The sequence below is a fragment of the Adiantum capillus-veneris genome, chromosome 11 (genome assembly GCF_014529385.1).
Source record: "Adiantum capillus-veneris isolate H3 chromosome 11, ASM1452938v2, whole genome shotgun sequence".
NCBI classification, from domain to species: Eukaryota; Viridiplantae; Streptophyta; class Polypodiopsida; order Polypodiales; family Pteridaceae; genus Adiantum; species Adiantum capillus-veneris.
In genome coordinates, this window is record NC_140941.1 from 21,313,922 (window position 1) to 21,326,047 (window position 12,126).

Below are 12,126 nucleotides of genomic sequence, written 5' to 3' on the forward strand. Positions count from 1 at the left end.
CACCCCGTTTCCTCATCAGATGATTCTAACTTTATTTTATTCGGTCTGGAAGCATCCACCTTGTCCCATATTGTGTTGATAGTGATAGGTACTACAGGTTGACTCGCCCAGTAGACAAACTGTCAGACGTACCAAGCTTTAAAGAGGCTTCTGGATTTAGCATTGGTAGTCTGTTGTGTGACACTACTGAACAAAAATTGTGCAATGTTGATATTAGCCTTTGGGTCTAATATTTTATCTTGTAGCATTGAAAACATGTTTTAAGACAAATATGTGGGATTGTTCTTCAAGCTGATGGTCTCCGCAATAAACATATACACGGTTGTATGTTCTAGTGCTGCCACTAGAATAACTTGAGCCCCCGCTAGCCTCAAAAGTCCCTCGTGCCCTCCAGCGGAACCGATTTCCCTCCCATCTCCTGCGCGCGTTCTAAAATGTTGGACGTTACTACCCCTGTCGACGCCAGTCTCCCCACACTGCCCCTACAAGCGTTTCAAAACGCTGACTACCGACAGCCGCACCCTGTCCCCTCCCCTGCGTTTTGAAATGCGTGCTGCCTGGCAACTTGATGGCGAAGCTCCCAACTCCCGGCAACGTTTTGAAATGCCGTGCCCCCTGCCCGTCGGTTCTAACTGTGGCCGGCGTTTTGAAACTCTAGGCTAGTGGGCTAGTTTGGCGACCATTAGGCAACAGAGAAGGAGTTCCATGCCCTAGTCTTGGACGGCCTTGGGGATTGGACATTAGAGCTTTTTATGGTTAAGACAGGGTGAGTGGGCCGGCTTGGAATGTGAAGCGGCTTAGGAGACAGGCAGGCAATTGCAGATTTTGAGGATCGGCATGGAATTTTTTCCGCTGGGGTGCGGCAAAGAAGGTGGGATTTGTGGAGCGGCTCGGGACTTGTGCAACCACTACGGCGGATTGCAGAGAGTGCGGAGCGGCTTGGGGAATTTTTATCGGCTTGGATGGAACTTTTAGCCCTTTTTATGCATAATTTATTGTGGAGCTTTGGATTTGTTCAAGGCCCACAGGGCAAACGTGCGAAGCGGCTATCAGTGACAGAGTTTCAAATTTCAGAAAGGAATAGCAGATTGTGTGGAGTCCATTGCGTGTGGAGTTCCCGTTGCGGTGGAATTGAATCGGCTTGGATCTTTTATGGCTTGGTTTGTACAACCATTTTTTGGAGTGCAAGAAGGTACCCGATTACTAGATCTTGCAACTTCAAAATGGCCTCCCCTTGCTCGAGCACTAGTGACAACAACGACCAAAAGCAACAAGTGGCTAGGGATAACGGATCGTCAACCATCCATTTAGCGGCCTATGCACCGACACAGTTCTCAAGGAACTTGACAAATCGTTTGGCTCAAGTTTGTGCAGTCAAAAGCCAATGGAGGAGTTCGCTAGAGGACAACGGCAAAGGTCAATTGGACAAGGATGGCAATACCAATACTCAGATAGCTGCCTCAGTACCCACGAGGTACGATCATAGTTGTCATGAATGTGACTCGACGCTTTGCTTGGCTTGGGAGTTGGAAGCCAAAGGCAAAAGCAAGAATTCACTTGAAGAGAAAGTCAAAGGCAAGCTGGACAGAGATTATGTAATAAAGATTTGACAGAGGAGATCGGCATGGTACTCATGGCGGTGGCCATAGTGGCCTCGACGTCAGATTTCTAGTCAAATGGCAGGTGTCACCACTAGCTTCAGCTAGAGAGAGACTTGTGAGTGGCAAAGAGGGTCGATGACTGCTCCCTATAATTAATTTGGACCGTTCTGTTGTTCAAGTTATTGGTGTTTGGACCCGTAGGTCGGAGTTCAATGCACATGCATATGGCAGGGAACCAATCAGACGTCTAAAACACTATGGATGAGTGCACCAATCCATTATTGTCAGATTATGGACAGGATGTGTTCCAACAGTTCATTATCTTGGAGTTTTATATTTTGGATGTGATGTGTTCACAGTTTACAAATGGGGATTATTGGATGTTTTATGGTCTACAATTTAAAGTTTCTACAAAGGTTGATGCTCAAGATGGCATTACTTTCAGGTACAAAGTTGAGGAGAGCAACATCGAGGTGAATCCAGTACCCCGGCCAGTGCTACAGCGTCCATGGTAGCTTCTTCATCAACTTGGTCTCACTATTGATGTCCACTATGAGCTGCGGAGAGAGAGTTAAAGTTTAGGCCTCTCAAGTGAACTGCCCAATGTGATTCCATTATTCAGTTTGGCTTTTAGGTATTTATTTTACTTATTTGTCAAAGTCTTGGATAGGGCAATTAATTGGGATTGCTATGTAAGCAACCCCTTGCCTCCATTGTATACACATTCAGTTATTCATTGCCAAGGTTGATTGGTTCAGGAGACTCTGTCTCTCTCTCTCTCTCTCTCTCTCTCTCTCTCTCTCTCTCTCTCTGTGAAATCCTGCACAAAATGACAAAATAGCCTACACAATACTGCCTGTAGTGGAAAAGGAGGCCGAAATGAGCCCAAATTATTAATTATGAGCTGATCAAGCTCTACGAGTTTCCCTAAATTATTTGTCGACTTGCTGATGCTCACCAAAGCTCACAGAAATCGGAGAGAGTGAGAACGCGTGTGCTAGAGCTGTTGCCGACTAAGCCCGGGAAGCAACCTGCTCTGATACCAATGGTTGGAATCAGGGTTGCCACAACTTGGAGAAGACGAAGGAAGCTCAAGGCACACAACAAAGAGTGTATTACTTAAGTGTACAAAACTATTTGTAAGAGCGAGCAAGACTCGCTATAGGCGGGTTGCGCGAGCTCGTGATTGTAATGTGGTTCAAGAAATGTGTCCGTAACTTCTCTTTTCTTACTGTTGTAAGTAGCTCCATTGTTCGTCGTCTCAGGTGATGAGGGATCCCTTTCCCCCCCCCCCCTCTCTCTCCTTGTCCTTTTCTTTCTAACCCCTTCCAATGGACCTATTATATACTAGTAATATATACTTACATACTCGTTCTAACTAAAATGAATTCATTATGTCGAAATATTCCCACCCCCGCCTACAACCCATTCTCCCCCTCCTGTGCACTGCTTGATGCCCTCTCCTTCCTATCTCTTTTGTGCCTTGCACAGCGAGCCCGTCGCTACCCTACTCTTAGGTCTGTACTTCACTCATAGCATGCTTGGATGCCCTACTCTGCACCCTCCCCACTCTAGATATGCATCCTTGCTTTCTTGCACCCTACCTCATGCTACCCCATCTCGTCTGAGAGCATGCTCCTTCAATGGATCCTCATGCGCGCGCATAAGAGAGAGAGAGAGAGAGAGAGAGAGAGAGAGAGAGAGAAGCCTTCCTTCCCTTTGCATCTTGTGAATGCATGTGGAGAAAGGCCTTCCCTTCATCCCGGACTGTCGTCGGTTGCCTTCCCTCGACTTCCAGTTTGCAGGCAATGGGCCTATTGCATAAAACAAGATGTGAGAGGGACATAATAGTAATATATAATACAATAATAATAATTTGCATCATTAACTTTGCCATGTGGCACTCATCGACAAGCGATATCCAACGGTCCACAACCTCTCTCTCAACAGGCTTCTCTCTCTCTCTCTCTCTCTCGGCATTTATTCTCCAAGATATTTCGGGGAGTGCTGTGCGTAGGAGGCAATGGCGTTGGAGCTGAGTCCTCTTCAGAAGGAAGGTGAGGAGCGGGAAATTGGAGAACTTGGCCTCAAAAAGAAGCTCGTCAAAGCTGGCGTCGGTTATTTCAAGCCAGAAACTGGAGACGAGGTTTCTGGTATGTGTGCGCTTATCGTATGCGTTCAGGAACGTACGTTAAGACTCTGTTTCTCCTCTTCTTCTATCTTGGGCGACAAGCTGGTGCTAGTGTTTTTTGTGCATGTGGACCTCTCTCGTTTTGAGTGCAAACCGAAGGGTTTGCATGGATTAAGGCTAGCTTTTTCATTCAATAACAGTGGTAGCGAAGCCGAGACTAGTACGCTTTCCGAGTTGGAATTGTAGGTACTGATACATCTGCCAGGTTCATGAAAATAGCATCCTTGAAATGAGTTATTCTTGCCTTGTCCGACTATCTTTCTAGTTTCAAGGGGTGGCAGAAAATGTTATTTTCGTTTGTCTAATATGGTAACTAGTGGGTATTGTGCGTCACACTGTCATGGTTGAGCAACATAGGAGACCCTCATTAATGCAGAGCCCAGGGCTTAATTAGCTTCAATCCTGCTGCATGTTGTGATCTTGATTACATGACTGATGAGTAGTTGACTTTGTTGTTTAATGCAGTTCATTACATCGGGACCTTGCAAGATGGGAGCAAGTTTGATTCAAGTAGAGACCGTGGGAAGCCCTTTGTTTTCAAGCTGGGCCAAGGTTGGTTGGGATGTCGATAGTCCTGAAAATTATGGTGTTTTCTGGTATACTGAGCCGGAGTTAATTGGGCGATTATGATTGCATTGTTTTTTGTATATCTAGGTGAAGTTATTCTTGGATGGGATCAAGGTATTCCCACTATGAGAAAAGGGGAACGAGCCATATTGACCATTCCGCCGGAACTTGCGTATGGGTCTCCAGGGTCCCCACCTGTCATACCTCCAGATGCTACACTTGTATTTGATGTGGAACTCTTGTCGTGGGCAACTGTAAGAGATGTTTGCAGAGATGGTGGTATCTTGAAGCGGATAGTGAAGGAGGGGGTTGGTTGGGCAACTCCCAAGGATGCGGATGAAGTTATTGGTGAGCTACTCTTGTTGCACTGTAAACTGAGCTGATTTTGAAAATGGGTGGGCTTTTCACTTCTCATGCTCAGTTAAAAAATAATGGCTGCAGTGAAGTATGAAGTGAGACTCGATGATGGGACTATTGTTGCAAAAACATCTGATCTGGGAACACAATTTTATGTTCGAGATGGTAGTTATTCTCTATTGCAGTTTTCTGTAGCAGCCATGCTACCTCTTAATCCCAGACTTGTTCTGATGGTAAGTTTCCTTTTGCAGGTCATTTTTGTCCTGCAGTTGCGAGAGCCATTAAAACAATGAAAAGAGGAGAGGTGGTTTCCTTGAGTGTGAAACCACAATGTACGTGTCTGAGTCTTGGTGTATAAACTCTCGGTTTGTTATCGTCCCTCATTGCCTTCGTAGCAGTTTCAAATTCTGTGGAACTCTAGGTCTGTATTGAAGCTCATTCTTGACGTTTTGGTGCTGTTCATAGATGCCTTTGGTGAGAAGGGGACTTCTGGCTCTTACCAGCATTCCAAGGTTCCCCCTTATGCCAACCTGACTATTGATTTGGAGCTATTCACTTGGAAAAGTGTGGAGATTGTAGTTGACAATGAGAATGTTGTCAAGAAAATTTTGAAAGTCGGAGAAGGTTACGAGAAGCCTAAGGATGGTAGCATTGTTTGTGGTAGGTTGGTTTTGTCAGTGAATGGGAGGGTGTCAGTTCCTGGGTCACTTGTTTTCTCTTAGCCTTTAGTAATTTTGGATGAGTTGGCTGCAGTGAAGTATGTTGGTAAGTTAGTGGATGGGACAATTTTCGAGAAAAAGGGCTTGACGGGAGAGCCTTTTGAATTCACCATAGATGGAGGTAGTTTGTGTGTTGCTATTTGTTCTTGAAGCTAAATATGTTTGTTGCGGGGCTTTTAGCTGATTTCTGGAATGTTGTTGCACAGACCAAGTAGTCCTGGGTCTGGACGTGGCTGTAACTAAAATGAAGAAAGGGGAAATTGCATCCATTACCATCCTGCCGGCGTATGGTTTTGGTGCAGTAGAAACCCGGAGGGATTTGGCAGTAGTGCCTCCAAACTCTACCTTGGTGTATGAGGTGGAGCTTATCTCTTTCACAAAGGTACAGTTGCTAGCAAGGTTTAGGCCTCGCTGATTGACTGCGGTTTTATGGCCTATTAATTTTCAGATGTGTTCTTCCACAGGAAAAGGACTTTTGGCAGATGAATGCTGCTGAAAAGCTCGAGGCGGCGGCAAAAAAAAAAGAAGAGGGCAATGGTTTCTTTAAGGTTGGAAAGTACTGGCGGGCTGCTAAGAGATATGAGGGGGTACGTCTAGCTTCTTGCCGAGAAGGTTTCAAAGGATAAGGAGGTCTTGCAATTCACAATTATTGATTTGCAATGCTTGTTTATCATGACATTTTCTGCAGGCTGCAAGATACATTGAGCAGGATAAGCCCTTTTCAGAGGATGAGAAGCAGCAGGCGCAGGCTTTAAAAATATCATGCTATCTGAATTGTGCTGCCTGCAAGCTCAAGCTCAACGAGTTCAGGGTGGCTGTGGACCTGTGCTCAAGGGTTTGTATATCTGGAGATTTGCAAATTGTATGATTTCCCTTTATTCTTCTGGTCTTCACCTGTAACGATCTCGTCCCAGGTTCTAGAGCTAGAGCCAGAAAACTTGAAGGCTCTTTACAGAAGATTACAGGCATACATACAGGTTGGAGAGTTGGACCTTGCAGAGTCAGACATTCAAAAAGCTTTTTTAATAGATCCAGATAATCGGTGGGTGCGATTGCTTTCATTCTAGATGTTAGTAATGATGTAGTACCAAACAAAAGACACAGTTGAAAAGTGCAAGGGTGTTTTCGAATGAGACCGATAGGAGGTAGAAAAGTCTTGAGTTGTTTTCATGTGCTTTCAATTTGATGCAGGGAGGTTAAGCTGGAATTGAAGAAGCTGAGGCAGATCGAAAGCCAATATCAGAAAAAGTCAGCTGAAATGTTTGAAAACTTATTTTCACGAATGAATAAAGTGGATATTGCAAAAAAATCAGGGTAAGCTGTCTTACCTGTGCTGAAATCAACTTGTAACCTTTCGGCTCCTGGTTTTTACCTCTGGAATTGTGCACTACTTGACTGTTGGAGTGGCTTTAGCCCAACGAAGAGGTTTTCATCAGTTGAATGCTCTATTTGCAGGCCTGGAAAATAATTCTGATTTGCTAGGGGACGGTAGATGCTTGCACTGCTACAATTCAGATGTGCTTTCGGCACTTCCGATGGAGAGATTGTTTCCATATATTTGAGCTGCGGATTGGGCCTTGGTGTAGAAGAAGCTATGAGTTTGTTAAAGCATGTTCTGCACGCTTATATTTGTTAATGGAAGGAGAATGGCAGGGTTTTTGAGTGAGGTCACGTGGTGCACTTTGTACTTCTGTTGAAATGCATCTAGTTGTGAACAGCTACAATCAAAGCAGAAGGTTGATTGTGGGATGCCGCATGTGCCACTTGCTAATGTTTAGATGGTGGTGTGGAGCGACTCCTGAGTTTCATTGATTCATCATACCAGCAGGCAACTTTTTGTACAGTTTTGTGGAATCAATTATTGATAATTCGAACAAAGTTGGCCACCCTTTTTGTGTGTCGTGAAGTTAGTTTTACCTTACAGATTGGGTGCAAGAATGAAGCTATTGTTTGTTACGTGCCCTGAAATCTTGGTGTATTGACATTTGGTGTGGTAGTGACTGTAGGATTTTAGAAGTATTGTGCCTTGTTCAAGCTGCAATGGAACTTGTATGAACACTGCTGGAACTTTTTTGTTGCATTTCTTTTCAGCGAATTACTATCAGGATGATGGTTGTTCATCTGGAAGACATGACATGGCAGGCTATCAGTATGACAGAATTTGGATAGAACAGTTTCACTGCAGTAGCCTGACAACTTGAAATGGCGTTGGAAGTGAAAATTTATGGCGGTGACTGTCCTCCATTCCTTGTGTGCACACGGAGATTGCTCTTGCATGTAGTGGTTGCCTCTCACCTGCACGCCGCTTAGTTTCCTTGCACCAGATGCTGACATGTTGGTGTCCCCCTCCCCCCCCCTCTTCTCTTGCCCCTTTTGTTCCTCCCCCTCTTCTCTGCACATATGCCTATGGCGGTGACTGTCCTCCATTCCTTGTGTGTGCATGTAGTGGTTGCCTCTCACCTGCACGCCGCTTAGTTTCCTCGCACCAGACGCTGACATGTTGTTGTCCCCCCCCCCCCTTCCCCTCCTCTTGACCCTTTTGTTCCTCCCCCTCTTCTCTGCACATATGCCTGTGCACCCTGATCGGTTTGATTTTTTTAATTTTAATTTTTTTATCAACTGGGCTTTCTGCTTTCTCTTTGTCTCCTTCCTGTTTCTCGCTCTCTCTGCTGGGGACCTTTTCTTTATTCTGTGGTTGTTTTGTTTCTATTTACTTGTTTGTTGGGTCTATTTGCATACCTGGAGGTGTGGGAATGGTGGGTTTGGTGGTTGTAGGGTGGAATTTTTGCCTCTTCCTTGGCTTGCTCCTCGTAGCTAAATTTTGAAGGTCTCTGTGCAGAACGCCTGCAAAACCTCCTCAAATGTCTCCACTACCACCAGTGTACATGGGTATGCATCTAAGTGTCAATCCGAACCCGCACATGGACCGCTTCCGCATGCAAAACACGGCTATAGAAGCCCTCATTTCTCAGCTATGTAGAGCTGAAAGTAACCTGGAAAGAACACTTGCATATGGCTTGCAACAATGACACCCATCCGTCGTTTGTATCGACCACTAGTCGGGCTGCCCACACATGCACACATGCACCTGTATATGGCTGAATACTCCGCACTCCAAAGCTGTCCAAAATCCTAACGTATGCTGATGCGAAAAAAGGGATGCCGAAGAAAAATCTATATTGGAGAGTGTGGTGCCGGAGAGGACGATGATGAGAAAGTCGAAACCGAAGAGCTCGATGTCGAAGATTGAAGCCGATGTCGAGACTGAGAGAAAACCCGATGGCCAGAACGTCTAATGTCGAGGATGATGCCGGGTGTGCACACGTGTCGTTGTCAGAGAGCAGATGTCGTATATTTGGAGATTGAGACGAGGTTGATGTGTTGGAGATGCGGTAACGATTGCTCTCTATCAACAAGATCAACCGCCATCTACTAGGGACTATAAAAGCCCTCGAAGACTGTGTTTTGGCCCAAGAAAGCAAGATTACGGCAATGGGAGATTGTGTGACGGTCCAAGACGAAGAGATTGCGTCACTTGTGCGGGAGCTTGTGGATGCACGATCACGGAACACGCTTGAAGAAGGAGAATTGCAACCCTCGGTGGTAGAAGAACTCAACACAATGAAAGAGCAAGTGCGAGCCATCAAAGAGGGGGAGAAGCAACATAAAAAAATGACGACCTCTTGGGTGGACGTTATCACAAAAGACTCAACAGAAAGCAGACGAGGCTGAGAAGTGGATTGAGGTTGCCAAGAAGGGTAAAAGTAAGAAAACAACATCCACACTCACTATTATCAACCTGAGACTTTAAGAGGCTCTCTACACGTGAGAATCTGCGGCTTGAAAGACAAAGATAATGTACACGAAGAGGTAAAAGAACTCATGGCTTTGCTGGGAGTTCATGAGCCGATGCACTCAAGAGCTTGGAGAGTGGGCAACAAAAAAAGTGGGAGCAAGAGGGAAACCTTGAAAGAAAGGGTACTTAACTTATCCTTCATTTTCCCTCCATGGAAGCGAAGAAAGACTTTTTGAAGAAGAGACCAACTCTTAAGAAGACGGGCATCTTTCTTGGGGATTACCTTACCCTCTCACAGGTAGTCCATTTGTAAGAGGTAATGCCAAAAATTAGAGCGGCAAGGGAAAAAGGTAAGATTACTTTTTACCGAGACGGAAGAGTAGTGATATTGGAGCCACGCTCCACATGACGGTGTGAGACCTATGGGACCACACTCATAGTTGCTACCTGGGATTGTAACGGATCTATGCGACTTGATGTGGGTGTTTTTGAGGAGAGTTTTCATGGGAGAGACATCATCTTCTACTCTAAGACACATCAGGCCCCTGGGCAGTCTATGCCTCACATTAGTGGATACAAATGGGAGACAGCCTGTGAACAAAAGGCACAATCAGAGCACAGAGGGCGGGGCTTAGGAGGAGTCAGTGTTATTCAAGGAGGAGTTGCAGCCATTGACACATGTAGCTCGTAGGGATGAGCAAGCTAGGTACATGTGGGTGAGATTGAGAGTAGAGAATGGCAAATATCTTTATATTGCTATTTGCTACTTTCCCCCAAGTGCGTCAGTATATGCACCACACAGAGGACAGTCTCCCTTCTCTATTTTGGATGATGACATATGGGAATTCTCTAGAGATGGGGACATTATCATTCTAGGGGACTTTAATGCCAGGACCGCCCATCATCAGACAATATTTTATAATACTTCAAAGGAGATGTTGAGAGAGCTGGATGTTGCAGAAACGGGCCTATTTAGACTATCACAAGATGGGGAACATACTGAGTATGGACGACACTTGATAGACATGGCGACTGCACATGGATTGGCCATCTTGAATGGCCTACAGAGATTTCCCGCTGCAGGAGGCTTCACATGCTTTTCGCACAGACGTGGAGCCAGCACAGTGGATTATGTCATGGCACAACCAAGCCTCATCTCTAAGTATTCAGGATCTCATAGTTGGGCCCAGACCTGTCGGGGTGGCAGTGGATCATGCTATTGTGTTGCTGACCATCTCTTTCCAGTTTAATGTAGCACACATTCCACGGGTAGCAGTCCCTACTCGCTACACCTTCACACGAGAGACGGATTTTGTATACATAGACGGGATCTACAGACATCTATGCACTGAGGAGCCAGGACGACCTCTGGAGGAGCTTACTACTATACTGACACAGACATTACATGACGCAGCAGAGGTATACCCACACACCCAGCCTGAGCATAGATGCCGTTCTGGGAGCATGCCTCAAAAAAACTGGTATGATGAGGAATGCCCCCTGACTAGAGCCAGACTTCAGAGGGAAGTGCTTTTGGGGGACATCACTCACAGACAGTCACAAATTGACTTCTGATGCCTAGTGGGGCGAAAGAAGAGGGTTTTTTTTGGCTCTACTAGAGCAGGATCTCTACCAGCTATTCTTGAGTCAGGACTCACGTGAGGTGTGGCGCCTCTTCCATGAGCTGTCCCCCCCCCCTGGCATTACCTCTATAGAGATCTGGGGTCAATACGCATCATCTCTGTACACAGTTTCTGGACAGTCGCCCCTTCCCGACCTCCCCGATCCATGCCCACACACATATGCTTTTTTCATCACTGAGATGGTAAAGAAGGCCATTCACAGGATGGGGACTGGGAGAGCATATGATCATGATGGCCTTGTGGCGGAGCATTTCATGCATGCGAGAGATCTACTAGCAGAGCTTCTAGCAATGATGTTTAACCGTGCCATGTGTCAGGGCTTGCCTGTGTACATGGAGCCTATCCACGATTGTACCTATTTTCAAATCAGGAGACCCCATGGAGCCCAAGAATTATCGCACTATCATGATTGGGACACACACTGGCACGGTTGTGCGCATCCATTCTCGAGCAGCCGCAACTGAGTAGATGGGCAGAGAGAGAGGGAGTGCGTGCATCTGGGCAGGCCGGGTTCAGGAGAGGTTTTTCTACTCTTGACCATATCTTGACACTCAGGGCCATTATAGAGGAGGGCAGATCCCGTAGGAAGGATCTATTGTAGCTTTGTGGACTTCCGCAAAGCATTTGACACAGTACCCAGAGCTAGATTGATGCGCAAATTATAGGAGATGGGAGTACCCACATAGCTCACTTGGGGGATAATGGCACTGTACAGATCGGTAGTAGGGCATGTACGCATCTCAGAGGGTCTATCTACACCGGTTCACTCCACTATTGGGGTGAAGCAGGGCTGCCCGCTCTCTCCTACTCTATTTGGTATGTATGTGGATGAGGTTTCTGACTACATTGAGAAAGATGGGGATAGAGGTGCACCGCTGACAGGGACATGGATTCTGCTATTGTTATAGGCTGATGATATTGTGTTGATCTCCGACTCTCCGGAGGGGATGCAACGTCACTTGGATGCTTTGCATATGTTTGCCCATGAAAGTGGTTTGTCTGTTAACATTGGTAAAACCAAGGTCATGGTATTTAATACCACCCCACAGTGGATCAAGAGATCAACGCTCGCATTCACATATGGCCAGGAGACGGTGGAGTATACAAACGCTTACACTTACCTTGGAGTGGTTTTTAGTGGACCAGCATTTTCATTGAGGAGAGCAGCAGAAACTAGATTGACCAGAGCCCATTCGGCACTGGGTAGATTGGAGAGGATGTGTTTACAGGTACAGTTTCAGGAGCCTCGGAC

General features: G+C 46.0%; 1 protein-coding gene across 1 annotated transcript; it reads left to right on the top strand.

Annotated features, from left to right (window-relative positions):
• Positions 1 to 3,579: 3,579 nt before the first annotated feature.
• LOC147446976 (70 kDa peptidyl-prolyl isomerase-like) lies at positions 3,580 to 7,325 on the top strand. Its single transcript, XM_086522893.1, has 13 exons — positions 3,580 to 3,754; positions 4,258 to 4,344; positions 4,447 to 4,707; positions 4,801 to 4,881; positions 4,968 to 5,048; positions 5,182 to 5,376; positions 5,470 to 5,556; positions 5,642 to 5,817; positions 5,900 to 6,022; positions 6,124 to 6,270; positions 6,350 to 6,477; positions 6,627 to 6,749; positions 6,891 to 7,325. Exons 1-13 carry the CDS (start codon positions 3,625 to 3,627, stop codon positions 6,901 to 6,903), a joined length of 1,632 nt encoding a protein of 543 aa, XP_086379019.1. The 5' UTR covers positions 3,580 to 3,624; the 3' UTR covers positions 6,904 to 7,325.
• The last annotated feature ends 4,801 nt before the right edge of the window (positions 7,326 to 12,126 follow it).

Excerpts from the sequence above, each read along its gene's own strand:
- LOC147446976 (XM_086522893.1), top strand. The coding sequence starts at position 3,625 with ATGGCGTTGGAGCTGAGTCCTCTTCAGAAGGAAGGTGAGGAGCGGGAA. Across the intron at positions 3,755-4,257 it reads AACTGGAGACGAGGTTTCTG|TTCATTACATCGGGACCTTG; the intron begins GTATGTGTGCGC and ends TGTTTAATGCAG. Across the intron at positions 6,478-6,626 it reads TTAATAGATCCAGATAATCG|GGAGGTTAAGCTGGAATTGA; the intron begins GTGGGTGCGATT and ends AATTTGATGCAG.